Source organism: Schistocerca nitens, chromosome 5 (assembly GCF_023898315.1).
Source record: "Schistocerca nitens isolate TAMUIC-IGC-003100 chromosome 5, iqSchNite1.1, whole genome shotgun sequence".
In the NCBI taxonomy this organism is placed as follows: Eukaryota; Metazoa; Arthropoda; class Insecta; order Orthoptera; family Acrididae; genus Schistocerca; species Schistocerca nitens.
The window spans coordinates 521,423,631-521,439,300 of record NC_064618.1 but is presented as its reverse complement, the minus strand read 5'-3'; the positions used below and the strand labels follow the sequence as shown (position 1 = coordinate 521,439,300).

The following is a 15,670-nucleotide window of genomic DNA, read 5'->3' as shown; positions in this document are numbered from 1 at the left end:
ATATACTGAAAGCTGTATTTTGTCATCACACCCTTCATTACCATTTTCCAGCACCATTAGATTTATTTTCTAACTGATTTTTCAACTTCCATCATTACAGATGTGGACTTTACTTCTTTCTGCATTCATGTCATTAGACTGGTACCAACACCAGAATGTGCATTTGGCAGCCCAGAAAATCTGCTTGCATTATTGTTTCTAACACTTGAGAGCTGAACTGTTTTTCATTTACTGCAGTTCATTCACAAATGATCAGTTGAGTAACAAATATAACTATGTCTGCGACTTTTCACTGCTTGAATGACTAGACATGTCCTGTAATGGATACACATGATGGGTTGATTTTCTTAGTTCAATTTGAACTATGTCTTAGGTGCTAAGAATTTATGTTACTGACTAATTATGGCATTCAAAGAGAAGATTGTACATCTTTGTATAGCAAATCACTAAATGCACTCACTGTACTACCGTGATGCTTAAATTTCCTAATACCTCCACTTTTAGACTAATTTCTGATGGTTTTCGAAGTTTTTCCATTTTCAAAATATGCAGTTGAACTACTTTCACATCACATTCTTCTATTTTCATTTAATTAAAATTTAATTTGTGATTGTCCCTCATGTCAGCCAGTCCCAGGTTCAATAATTTCCCTGCAGAAATTATATGAGAATTGGATTTGTCCAAATTTCTCACTTAATAATTATAAAATCTGTTGAAATTTATCAAATTATGGAGCAATTAATTTTTTGTGGGGCAAATACCATGTTTACCAGTGTATAAGAATCTCTTTTGTTCAAAAATAGGCCCAAAAACTGGATGGGTCTTGCACACTGGTAGCAAGTTAAAGTAGGTACCTAAACGCTAAATTTCTTTGAAATTTCTGTGTTGCAGCTTGAAGAAATTATATCTTAGCTTCCTTGCAAATTTTTAGCATTCTGGTTGTATAGTATTCAATGGATGCACATTCACCACCTTTACCAGTTATTGTGTTTATTGTGGAGATCCACTTGTGTCGATCTATATTGTAATTTTATTTGCAGGCTGAGTGAAAAAATGGCATTGCTATACTATTGCATTTGAGCTGCAAGTGATTGCATATCCTGGAGAGCATGGGAACCGGACTGTAGAATGCATTTTGGGCCATCTTCAACTGATAAAATGATAACTCAGTGGAATCAGAAAGATGTTTTGAAAGAAGCACCTCACAGTAAACATAATCTGAGAAGTGAATCTGTTCAGTGGTCAAAATTTTAAGAAAAACTCAGTACTTGGATTTTATAGGGTACAGACATGAGGAAATTTCACTTTCTATGAAAATGACCATACATCACTAACACAATATCCAATAACAAATGGATTGCTGACTTTACTGGATCAACATATGGTGTTCAAGATTTTTGAAGTGGTACTGGCTTTGAATTCAGACCAAGACAAAAATATCACAGAAGATGCCAGCAGAGTATGAAGAACAAATTGTTGAATTTTGAAAGGTGGCTACACTGAGCCACAGCGCCAGAGATCGCGCTAGAGAGTATTGTTCCGCCGCCTCCACTGGCAGTGATTATTGAGAACTCGTAGTAGTCAGTGCTTGGGGAGAGCTCGTGGTAGTCAGTGCTTGTTAAGAACTCGTAGCAGAGAGTGTTTGTTGAGATGTGCTAGTAGGGAGTGCTTGCTGAGATGTGATACTGAAAAGTTCTTGTTGAGATGTGATAGTAGCGAGTCGGTGTGGAGAGATTGTAATGTCTAGAGTGCTTTTCATCAATATAAATTAAGGTAACAAACTACTTTTCTTTCCTTTCTCATTATTTCAATGTCCTGAATAATGCGTCATTACAGGTTCAGTCAACAAAGCATCTGGCATGTGTTCTTGTATTAGAGTGTAATTCTGGGTTTTTTGCGCAATTATAGTATTTCTAATTTTCTTTTATCACGTCAGTATAATTGGTATTTAAAAATTCTTGTCTTGTTGAAGAAGAACCGTGCCAGATGGGGGCTTAATTAAAATAAAATGCAAATAATTTTAATTTTTTGTAGCTGTCTGTCCGATTACGAAGTCTCGTAAACGGTTGGCCCTGACTAGTATTATTGCGCAATCTGACTGCATAGAACAACAACAAAGAATGAAATGGAAATTTTCATTAACACAATTAATTAAGTCCCCAGCAACTATAAAACCTACGAAACCAAAGCACAAGTGTAACTGTTCTGTATGTGGAAGTATGACTCAACGCACATCTGGCACGGTTCTTCTTCAACAAGACAAGAATTTTTAAATACCAATTATACTGACGTGATAAAAGAAAATTAGAAATACTATAATTGCGCAAAAAACCCAGAATTACACTCTAATACAAGAACACACGCCAGATGCTTTGTTGACTGAACCTGTAATGACGCATTATTCAGGACATTGAAATAATGAGAAAGAAAAGAAAAGTAGTTTGTTACCTTAATTTATATTGATGAAAAGCACTCTAGACATTACAATCTCTCCACACCGACTCACTACTATCACATCTCAAAAAGAACTTTTCAGTATCGCATCTCAGCAAGCACTCCCTACTAGCACATCTCAAACACTCTCTGCTACGAGTTCTTAACAAGCACTGACTACCACGAGCTCTCCCCAAGCACTGACTACTACGAGTTCTCAATAATCACTGCCAGTGGAGGCGGCGGAACAATACTCTCTAGCGCGATCTCTGGCGCTGTGGCTCAGTGTAGCCACCTTTCAATTTCACCAATTTGTCATTAACACAAGGAAAAGAGGTGAGAAGTTTGAACTTTCATGAACTGGTAACACAAATAAGACTCTACTAAGCTTTGATGTGCCTTCTAACAGATCTGAGGATTCTAGGGTCATGAAAAAGTCTCATTACACAGTCATTGTATCCTGCTGTACTTACAGGACAAAATTGTTGCCACTTTCGATTTTTTTAAAGAAGGATGCTTCCTAATGAACAATTTCTGAAAGGAGCATTTCTCCATCTACACAGTAAAGACTCGACAGACGGAGGAGGAATGAGGTTGTGGATGGATAAAAATTTGATCCAGGCTACTTGGAGGCCTGCTGAAGAAGCATGCCCTGTTAGTGTGGGATCAATTTCATTCTCACAGAACAGCTGATGTTAAAAATACTCAGGTACTTTGAGACTCCATTGTAACTAATAGGACTGATTAGTTTACTTCAGCCATTAAACGTGCATACAACAGACCATTTAAGGGACTTATGGAGGAGGAGTGGAACAAATGGATGCATTCAGATTTTGAAGATACACCATCAGGAAAGCATTTCTCCAGTTTGTGAGTGGGTCAAAGCTTTTTGGGACTCTATAAAAAACTGAAACTGTGATTAAGTCCCTTAAGATGTGTGGAATCAGTAAAACGTTGGGTAACTTATTGTTTGAGTATTTAGCTTCTGACATGGTGGCTTTAAGTATTTCTTCCTTCAGTCCTGAGGATGAATTTTGTGGATTTGAGGATTTCCTACTTATAATGCCTAGATTTTTGATGTACAAGGATCATCCAAAAACAAAAGAACCTTTGTGCATACAGACTGTGTGGCAACCACTTATCGATTTCTTGCATTCAGTGTGATGGGGGACGCTTGCCATACCACTTATAACCTGCATGTGATAAGGGCAGAGACAGCTGTAAGTATGGCTGTGCTGATTGAAAATCCCACTGACTGTGAGGTGCAAAGTGTTGTTTGTTTTCTGCAGGCAGAAAATATTTCACACTATGACATTTACCACAGACTTGTTACAATTTATAGCAAAGGTGTAATAAATGCAGCCAGACCCTGAAAGTGGTGCATAATATTTAAGAATGAGAACAGATTTTCACGATGAGAGATCAGGGCGACCCTGTGTCAAAACAGACTCACTGAAACCGAAGGTGGATAGCATCGTTTGAGAGAACTGATGCTTCACAGTTGTGTACACACATGCATGAACAGTGTCCGGAAGTGTCTCCTTTACCTGTGCGTGAAATTGTCACTAGGCAATTAGGGTGCCACACACGACCAGAAATCTGTGAAAATGAGTGCTGCACTAGCATACTTGCAGCATTATGAAAGGGTTGGTAACATATTCATTCACCAGATTGTGATAGGAAACGAACCATGGGTTTCTCTTAGCACTCCCACAATGAAGTGACAGTCTACAGAGTAACGTCATCCTCAGTCACCACAGAAGCCATCCAAAGTCAGACAAACTGCATCAACTCAAAAACTGGTGGTTTCTTCTATATACCAAGACATTGAAGGGGTCCTACTCATCAACTTCTGCAACACAACAGTCAGTAGTGACGCACACTGTGCTACACATTAACATCTTTATTGGGTTATCCAAAAGCACCAAAAAGGCAAGCTCTGATGTGGAGTTTTTCTATTGCATGACAGTATTGCCAGTAGCCACAAGCCTTGCTGCTTGAGAAATTCTGGTGTGGTGTCTTTGAGCACCCCCTCTACAGTCTGTTTTACATCTGTTGGACATCTTCAGTTTCACAAAACTGAAGAAACACCATGCTGGTAAATTCTTCATAAATCATGAAGACCTGATGGACAATGTCATGATGTGATTAAATAGGCAGGTGGCCACATATTATATAGAGGATATACACAAACTGGTGCCAGGATATGACAAATGCCTTAATGTCAAAGGGACTACATGGAAAAGTAGGCAAAGTAAGTCTGAAAACATGTAGTCCAGTTTCCATATTATTATTAAAGAATATCTTGGTATAGCAAAACATCCTTTACATTCAGGATGGCCCATGTGTGCTTGTTCTGATTTAGTGGGGTACAGCTGTAATTAACAAGGTATTGGTATTTTCTTTCTTTTGAATCACTGTTTTACATCTGAAGTAATTTTATATATTTGTTTTTAGTAACTGTAGTAAACATTTCCTTCAGTACTGATCATAAATTGCATGTCTTGCAGGATTATTCACCATTACACGACAGAGTACACACCAGATGATGATGCTGGTGCACTTTTTAATCTTTGGTGCAAACTGTCTAGGAGTTCCATGCTTACTGGCTGACCAGATCAGTGAAAAATAGTGTAGTGTGATTACTCATCACAATGCAAGTTTAATGCTATACATAGCCTTTCAGTAAACTGAATTTGATAGGTAGATAAAAATCCGTTACTTTCCACTTAATTATGCTACTTACTGGAGATGCGAGAACAATGTTTCCATGGCAACAAAACAGTTTTAATAGTGCCACATCTCATTTTAGCATCAAGCTCTACATTCTGAGTGGATTGGTCTACATTTATTGAAGTTGTTTTGTTATTACATAAAGTTAAGTGATATTCATGCCATGATTCTAATAATATTCTCTTGGCAATTAGTATAAATGTTTTATCTGTTCATTAAAGACACGCTCAGTGAATTTTAGAATCAGAATGTGGGCATGATTGAACAGATGAAAAATGTAACTTGCATTGCTGAGTTTTATGCTGCAAGTAATTAATTATGTGTATGTATAATGCCTTAATTCGTGATTGGAATACAAACAATGTAACAAGTAAATGTAATGACTCACCTCAGATCCATTTCCTTAATTGGGCACCGAGGCCCCAACAAATTCCAAGAAAGATAGTGTCATTATCGCAAACAGTTATAATTTCAGTATGAACTATATGCATGCACTACTGACTGTGCACATGTATGTACAAAATACACATCACTAGATTAAGGATGTTCTAAACCACATGCTGTTGATCAAAGTGCAAAACTGAAATTGAGGGGTAGAACAAAATAAAATAACTATTTATTCTGACTGAATTCTCTTTTCTATACTCATGCTTGTAAATTAAGGATAATTGCAGAATGTGGTGCCACACAATGTGGCACTACACAAAACTAGCACTAATAGCATAGGCACATATGGAACACACACGACACAGATCATTAAGTCCACGGTATTGGTGATAAGTTGAGAAAACCATCCCAAAACACGTGCTACAAAACACCAATGTTTCCTGCGCGTGTATCCCGACATCAATATGAGGTATGATCATGATGCACATGTACACAGGCCACTCAACGAGTTGACATACTCTGGATCAGGTGGTTGAGCAGCTGCTGGGGTATAGCCATCCATCCTTTCACCAGTGCCTTTCAGAGCTCCTGAAGTGTCGTAGGGGTTTGAAGACATACAGCAATACACCGACCAAGAGCATCCCAGACGTGCTCAATGGGGTTTAGGTCTGTAGAACAGGCAGGCCACTCCATTCGCCTGGGTACTCCTCCACGCTGGCAGCTCAGTGGGGCCGTGCGTTATCATTCATCGGGAGGAAGGTGGGACCCACTGCACCCCTGAAAAGTGGACATACTGGTGCAAAATGACGTCCTGATACACCCGACCTGTTACAGTTCCTCTGTCAAAGACATGCAGGGGTGTACGTGCACCAATCATAATCTCCCCCCCCCCCCCCCCCCCACACACACACACACAAAACTACGACCTCCATACAGGTCCCTTTCAAGGACATTAATGGGTTGGTATCTGGTTCACACCAGATGAAAATCTGGCGAGAATCCCTGTTCAGACTATACCTGGACTCATCCTTGAACATAACCTGGGACCACTGTTCCAATGACCATGCACTGTATTCTTGACACCATGCTTTGCGGGCTCTCCTGTGGTCAGTAGAATGCACCTTGCAGGTCTCCGGGTGAATAAACCATGTCTGTTCAGTCGTCTGTAGACTGTGTGTCTAGAGACAACTGTTCCAATCCTCAGCAAGGCTCGTCTGCGGGCACTGATGGTGAGATATCGTTGTGGTGTTGTACACTGTGGACGTCCCGTACTATAGTACCTGTACACTTTTCCTGTCTACTGGAATCAATTCCATAATCTTGAGATCACACTTTGTGGCACACGGAGGGCCCGTGCTATGACCTGCTGTGTTTGACCAGTGTCCAGTCTTCCTAGTTTTCAACCCCTCATAACGTCATCAATGTGTGTTCTTTGAGGCATTTTCAACACAGTCACCATTAGCATGTCTGAAAATGTCTGCACACTTACTCGCTGCACCGTACTCTGACATGCACCTACACACCTCTGCATATGTGGACTGCTGCCAGCACCACCTTGCAATTACCGCAGGTCAAATGCACCACATGGTCATACCCGGAGGTGATTTAAACCCGCAAACTGCCCACCAGAGCATTGTTTCTCCATGTATCAGCATTATCCTTAATTTATGAGCATGAGTGCGTCTGCATCTACATTCTGCAGACCACCATGAGGTGTGTGGCATAGGGTACGTCCCATTGTACCAGTTATCAGGGTTTATTCCCATTCCATTCACGTATGGAGTGCAGCAAGAATGATTGATTGAGTGCCTCTATGCACACAGTAATTATTCTGATCTTATTCTCACAATCTCTATGTGAACAATACATAGAGGATAGTATATTCTTAGAGTCCCCATTTAAAGCCAGCTCTTGAAACTTTGTTAACAGATTTCTCGGAATAGTTAACGTGTCCTCAAGAGTCTGCCATTTTAGTTCCTTCAACATCTGACTCTCTCCCATGAAGTAAAAAAACCTGGGACCATTTGTGCTGCCCTTCTCTGTATATGTTCAATATTCCCTGTTAGTTCCATCCAGTACAGGTCCCACACACACTTGAGCAATATTCTAGAACCAGTTGTATGAGAAATTTGTAAGCAATCTCCTTTGTAGATTCATTGTACTTCCCTAGTATTCTACCAATCAACAGAAGTTTACCATCTGCTTTACACATGACTGAACCTATGTGTTCATTCCATTTCAGACTCCTACAAAGTGCTACACCCAGGTACTTGTATGAGTTAGCTGATTCCAACAGTGACTCATTGATATTATACTCATAGGGTAGTACATTTCTTCGTTTTACGAAGGGCAAAATTTTACATTTATGAACAGTTAGAGCAAGTTGCCAATGGGAAGGGTCTCCAAACGCACCAGGCCGAAGATGGAATGCCCAGAACTGCAGCAAACGGAAAACTGAATGGCAGCACTCCAGCAGGTTGCAGCGAGCGGGTGTGCACCGCAGAGGGATGCCTGCAACTGCCAGTGGAGGGGGAAGGCCACAGACAAATACTGGACCAACCAGATTCACTCGAGGAGCAGTCTCAGGTCGCACCTGATTAAGGTTACGAGGCACGTTACCGAAATACCATGCAAGAATGATGCTGATATCCAGCAGAACACCTGACAACCCAAGATGATGATTTCAGTTGTGTGGGGCGGTGAGTCTGGTGGGCAGTAGAAGGTTCCAATTATCATTTTATGCCCACACCTCATACTGAGTCTTGCCGAAACAGTCTCACATGCTGCTTCAATTTCTATCAGTGAATTTGAGTTTCTTGTCTACTGTGACAATTACGTGACCCCATTTTCCTTTTTTCCTATCCTTTCAACATACATTTAAATTTTCCCCAAAAATCTTAGTTATCAATTTCAGATTTCATCTAGCTTTCTGTACCTACTTATTATGTGAGCTTCACTGCTTTTCATGTGTGCTTCAAACTTTGGCACTTCATTGCAAATGCTTTGGCAATTTACCATCAGGATTTTGATAAGCTCAGCTGTGGAATGCATTTCTTTCAATCTTCTGGATTTCCTACAGCTGTCGTTACCTGGATTGGATGGAGAGTCACCTAATGTAAGAATCCCTTGTGTGCACCCCACAGAGTCAGCTACATGAGTATCAGCCTCTGATGTGTAGTGCACACCTGACCCATTTAGGGGGACCGTACAGTTCACAAGCCTATGGTGCAAGTCCACGAAGTCACTGCCTACCTTGTCACAGAACCTTTGAAGCCTCTGGTTTGGTCCTTCCACATGACTCAGAACCAAAGGGCCACAATCAGTTCTGGGGACAATGCTGTGAATTGTGGGCTTCGTTGAAACTACATGCGCAAGGCTGGTCTTCTCAACCTTCTCTGCCAGTTGCTGGAATGACCCAAGAATGACTTCGGAGCCCAGACAACAGGCATCAATTGTTCCAACGTGCGTCACAGTCTCCAGTTGGTTGCAGCCTGTTGCCTCAATGGCTGCCGGAATAGCCTCGTCAACATTTTGAATGAGACCCCCAGGCATACACAATGAGTCCATCTGATGTCCTTCCCTGTCCCTTGCTACCATTTCCCTAAGGGGTATCATCATTCGCTGTATATCTGAACTGCTGAGCCCTATCCTTTTGCCTTTACCTTCTATTGACACCAGACAAAACGGGTTTCCCCAAAACAGATGAAATGTGTCCCAATGGCTCAGAGAGAGAGAGAGAGAGAGAGAGAGAGAGAGAGAGAGAGAGAGAGCACACCTCAAACTTGTTGGTTAGAGGGATTGGTACAACACTGCGTCCTCCCTGCTCCCGTCTACCCTGTACAGGACACCTAGATCGACGAGTGACATGCCACTCACAGTCAAGTGGACGGGTAATGACAGATCCTGAACTTTCTGCAGAAGAGGCAGGATCCACAGGAGAGGATAATACTTGAGGTACCACCATGACTCTTGGAAGCTCTTTCCACACAGATTTGCAGCAACTGCCAATCGTCTGACAGTAGTCTTGGTGATTTCCAGCTGCTTAAAAATGTCAACCAATTCATCCTGTGTTTGAGAACAACATTCATAGTGGGGCTGCATTTTGGCTGGTACAATGTATTACAAGGCAGTGAACAAAGAACCTTAAATTAAGCCTGCTGATTATCTTTTAATCTGTTGAGCTAAGACATTCTTAATTCCCAATAAGAACTAAAGCAAATACACAAAATGAAATTTCTATCAAGGGAACACAAGAACCTGTGGTAGAAATTACTAGTTTTCTAAAATATTTTGAGGTTAGTTACAGTTGATTGCAAATTCGAAAACAGAGTTAATTTATGATAAATGTAGATAATGTATTAAGGCACTCCTCTTAAGGGAAAACTAGATGTAACAAAATATGTTAGTTAGAAAATCTGCTACAGTAGCTAAATCACAAACGCTGATTGACTACAAAGTGCTTGTGAATTATGCAAAGGAAATGGTAGCTTCTGAAAATTCTCAAAAACAGTTTATTTATTTGCACTGATGTCCAATGAAATTTAGGGGGTGATATATTCTTGGCAGGACTGCAAACAACAAACACTGTCCTGCTAAAAAATAAATTACGTGTCCAAAACACTCGTTCCAGTAACTTATCAAAATATAGTTTCTTTCTTAAGCATCCCAAAACTCTCAAAAATAACCTGTTTCTGAAGTAACTGTACAACGAAATTGACAAGGTTAGGCCTCCTTTTCTCAAAAATTTAATAGGACCTCCAACAACTTTAAGCCTACAATTGACGATAACAGTACCAGTTTATTGCAGCACTCTTAAATGCTTGAAATTTCACAATATATTGCAATACAAACAGATATTGATACAATCAATGAAACATGATGCAGAAGCGATGTGATCAGTAATGTAAGCGAATCTAGAACTTTGAATTGGAACACGCTTCTTGTACATTGTCTCACAAAGGGAAATTCCTAAATCGGCTTTTATATATGAGTAAACGTACGTATTGCACACATTTTTCACTTGGCTGATTCTGTGCACACTTTGTGAAAACAGTATCTTTCTTGGACTCATTGTACAGCTGAGGTCTTGAGCAACTCAGAGGCATATAAATAATTAATAAACATTTACACCTAGGTAAACTATGGCGTATTTTTACTCCTCCTGTTGTTTAAATTTAGAGATATGCTGACTTCTTATGCACCACCTTGAAAAGAATGTGAACATTGTTGTTTACTTAATTATTTATGGCTTATTTAAAAAATATCAGAATGGATATGGAAAATCATGTGATCATTCAATTAAAAAACTCAATCTTTTTATTGAAGGGAACACAGTTTTAATAACAATGTGCAGGAAAGGAAATGAGCATATTCATTACAGTAGAAGAAAACCGTACACACATGTATGTACAAATATGAGGCATATACTGTTGTGAACTACGAATGTCTGTGTTCCTTCCACACTCACTCCTATCAAGGGTATGACTTATGAAAGTGAAGGTGAAGGATGAGAATCACATCTAAAAGGCAGATCATATTCATGTGGAAATTGTTTTAAAATAATGTGACAACCATTTCAACAATTTAAATGACAACAGAGTGCAAATAATTATACAACAATTCAGGTATAAAAATAACATTTGTTAATTAAAATATAGCGATCCTATTTTTATCATCCTTCACATTTAAAATACTCATCTCTTCATTATTGTCTATGCTGACAATTTTGATTTTTTAGTCATCACTTACTTTCTCCTTGCTGTGCTGCCTATGTTTTTCTGGACTCCTGTACGAAGACAGTTTATACAATTCTGAAGTGTGGAGAATCTCATACGTAACGTAAATCCCAATGTAATAACACTATTTATACAAAAATACTGTGGGTTTCTAAAAAATTATTCAGCATTTCTGGTTGTATCCAAGTTTACTGTACTTTTGAATGGCACAAACAAATGTTCTATGAAAAATTATACAAACAGGATTCAGATCAAGCTGTGACAAACTATATGCAGTATTAAATTATATGGTAACGCAAAGTGCCTAAATCTCTCTGTTGCACAATATCTTGTGTAGGAGGGTGTTTGTAAGTACTACATTTTCACAGCTTTTCCTTTTATCTAAACAATGTGTAACTAGCTTATATGTGAAGGCCATTGTAGGAGATTTACAGGATTTTTCTTAAAATAAAAAAGCTGTGCACTTGATTGTGTACTCTTCAACAATTATCTCCTATTCCCAACAGTTTGTTTGATACAACTACTATATTACGCTTTCACACATTGTATCTACAGCATATTATCAAATTAGATCATTCATTAGGTCTTAAATAAATATTAGTATCACATTACTCTAGACATATATTTTTAGGAATGATCACCAGAACTATTTCACCACTAACAACTATAGAAAGAACCAGTCTGACACAGACCTAACTTCTACAGATTTTCCAACAAGATGAAAAGATACATTCATTTCTTACAGTCATCACTTTTCCATGCCTTATTTACAAAACCATTTCATGAACGTTAATGAAACTCAGATCTCAGATCTTCCTTTCTCTGAGATTCAGAGCAATGTATCACTGATACTATAACTGCAGTCACTGTGTGGAAAATTTAATTTTGTGAATGACCCTGAAATTTTTAACCTCATTTTCACACTCCAGAGATTCAAAATTTTCATGAAACTCCTTAAGTGAGGACCAAGAATGACACACACTGTCAGAACAACAGACATGTTATGCGTCTTAGGTTTCAGCGACATGACAGAACAAAATATTAAACCATATAAGACAACTCAGCAAATTATGCAATCTTTTTTATGTCTCAGATGCTTTGTAACACTTCCATAATTCACTCAACAAAATGTTGAGGGATGCAGTTTTACACATTTATGTGCGACAGACAAAAAAATTACAGAAATAAATAAAGAAATGAGAGAAAATGAAAATGATTACAGTTTTAAATTATTGTACAGAATTATTTACATGGGGTTGCACAGCACCTTCATTTAGTTGTCAGCCTTCATTTTGCTATTTATGTAAAGAAACAGCAATATACATTTGATGGCTGGGATGATATAGAATAGCTGGGCTCCAGTTACAAAGTCCGTAACAACACAATATTACCCTGGGTTTAACAGGTCAAGTGCAGGTACAGACATCTTTATTCATCTAGGATATTTACAACTTTTACACATCTTTAACATTTCAGTATACAGGAGAAAGGTTTAATGTAAGGTGTCTAATGGCATTATTGCGACTTGTGCGTGATGATTTAATAATCTGTATGACCATCGTCTTGCAGTCATGACAGACTGTCATCTGGAGGCCCTTCAGCTTATCTTTCTTGGTTTCAGGTCGCCCAAGTGTTTTTGATCGGCTCAACATACTCCTGTAACATAAATTGTTACATTTGGAAAATGAAATTTTAACGAGAACTATTCCTGAATGTAAAAATAATTCAAAATAACTAAACGTAACAGCACAAAAAACATCTATTTATATGGTGCAAATCCTCAGGCCATCGGAACACTCAAAAGTTAAATGACTTGTGTTGCTGCTAGATATATATTTTGAGCAACATAATCTCATAAGTCTCACAGATGAATAATTTTTTTGAATGATATCAATCTGCAGGACTTGTTCATATAATTTAATACACAACAGCCTGTGACACAGGGAATAAGCCAAATCCAGACTGAAATTATGGCATAATAGGGCAGGATATTTTAATAAGTGAATGGAATCAAATGTCTCGCAGAGAAAGTTAGTAGGAGCAGGATTTGGAAATCATTAACCTGCACCCCTCTCATGACTAGGGTATTGGCATAACTATTGTATTTTTAGGGTAGTGGTTTCCAGCATGTTTAGAAACTGGGTGCTCAAGTTATTTTTCTGGGTAGACAGTTGGTTATTTAAATTTTCCACATAGACACCTCATAGTAATTGCAATTGCAGCTTCTTTCACATTATACATTCCTATCTTTTGTTCTACATGATTCAGAAATGAGAGCAATTGAATTGGATTGGATTGGATTGGATTGGATTGGATTGGATTGATCTCCTCTCCAGACATGGCAATACACAGTCAAAGCCTTGGTGAAGGTTTTGTTTTAGTATTTCAAAGCCTGAGTGATAAGAGAAATATTGGTCAGTGACTGGTCCAAAGTAGTGATGGATTGGTTGATGTCATAGGAAAGATAGTGTGGGAAATCTGTCTCTGGATTAGATGTGCAGCATATTGTTTGTAAAGCTATTTCTACATAACTCCTGCTGCCTATTGCAGATGTATGGAAAGGACTTTTTGATGTTAAACTAGTGACAGCTGTCTAAATGTAATAGTGGTTGGTGTGATTGCTATTAATTGCAGTTTTCATGATTTGAGGAGTTGAGAAGGACCAATTGAAGCAAATCTGGTAGTAAATTTTAGATTTCTGGAGAAAAGAGTAGAGGCTGTCATTGCCAAACCACAAATGGCTTACGTTGTTTGGTGGATAGGAAATCTTCCTTTGAAGGAAAAATAGAGTTTTGGGTTAGAATGTGGCTGGCCAAGAGGATTAGAAAGGAGGTGTTGGGCTTGATACCAGTGAGATGATGGAATAACCTTCTTGTCTAAAAATATAAATAAGAATTTACAATAATGGAAATCTAGGACGGAAAAAAAAATTAAAAAAAGGCAACTGGTCGCCTGTAGTTGACTGTGAAATGTGTCATAGACAATTCTGAAAGCCCAGACTTCACTAGCTTTCGAGCTTATACTCACTAACATAAACATCACGATTCACCCACCCGGAGAAACAGACACACTGACTACCCAAAAGTTGTCACTTAGTTTGACATGAACAGGGTGAGCAGAAATGTGTGTGTCAACTGGGAGGGTGTATAATGTATGGAGCAAGGATTGGACAGGGAGGGGGCACAGTGCAGGAGAGACAGGTGACATTCAGTGCTAAAACTAAATGAGGATGGAAAATGGTCCAGAGAGGGTGTTTAGAAGCAGTGTGTTTTATTGCATGTGTGGAGTGGAGGTTGGGGTAAATGAAGTTTCTGGGAATACATGTGGCAGGGTAGATCACGAAGGCAGTGCCTCTCAACACTTTCATTAACCAATTTACCAAACACCTGACCCATTCAGAAGCTCAATACTCTACTCTCAACATCATTATCTGTAGCCCCAAGCACAAGTTTAGTCAGGAAGGATTAGTGAAGGACCAGGTTTCCTTCATTCATTCATTCCCTTTAACAGAAGCATTGAAGTACCCACCATATTCTTACCAATATCGAACTGAAGAACAACTCAAACAGTTGCAACCTCCATGGAACAACAGTTCTTCACCCCTTCCATCCTGACACTAATCTTCTAGGGAACCCTCACTTCCAATCTGGCATCACCTTCCTTCCCTAAATCGGTTCTCACTGAGTCAAAAATCACTGTTATGGAATGAACTGCTATTCATGACCATATAGTCACACTTGTCTTATCTTTCTTCCTATGCAGGGTGTCTCAAATCTTGAGTCAAATTGAAACAGGTGATGGTGAGTCGACAACTGATTATATTGATATAGGGAACCAATGGTTGGAAATGAATATTAATTGTGTTATGGACGTACACAGCACACACCATATAACAACAACATAGCTCTCAGTTCCACCAGTACTCTCCACATTGTATCATTCAAAGAGTGCATTCTATGGGTAAGCTGGTGGGTGCTTACTCCTGGACTGTCAGTCATATGATCCAATACCATCTTCTCAAAGGTTGTTCCGACATGTCTTTGGTGGGAACTTTGGCTGGATCTCTGTGGTGTAAATGATCTTGTCTCTCATAAGTTGGTATCCATGAAGATAAACTACTACTACTTAGGATGATGGCTGTTTGGGAAACATCCTCTGTACATCTGTGATGCTTTACAGGCACTGCATCCTGCTGCACCACACAACACATTAAATGCATGTCTACCAAACCTAATCACAAGTAAGTTCCATCTTATCATCTCATGCATTATACACAGTAACGCACCTCACGATTGACACATCGCCAGCTGTCTGATGCAATGGACAACTGATAGTAGGGATGAGGGGTGTGTGTGTGTGTGTGGGGGGGGGGGGGGGGGGGG

At 39.1% G+C, this 15,670-nt stretch overlaps 1 protein-coding gene across 3 annotated transcripts in view; it reads right to left on the bottom strand.

Moving 5' to 3' along the window:
• Positions 1 to 10,851: 10,851 nt before the first annotated feature.
• Positions 10,852 to 15,670, bottom strand: part of LOC126259303 (protein spire) — an 853,493-nt gene continuing 848,674 nt past the window's right edge. For all 3 annotated transcript variants that reach the window (XM_049955972.1, XM_049955974.1, XM_049955973.1), the window contains one exon: positions 10,852 to 12,944. In XM_049955972.1, the coding sequence (XP_049811929.1) occupies positions 12,761 to 12,944 (184 nt within the window). In that variant the 3' untranslated portion in view covers positions 10,852 to 12,760. The remainder of the gene's footprint in view (positions 12,945 to 15,670) is intronic.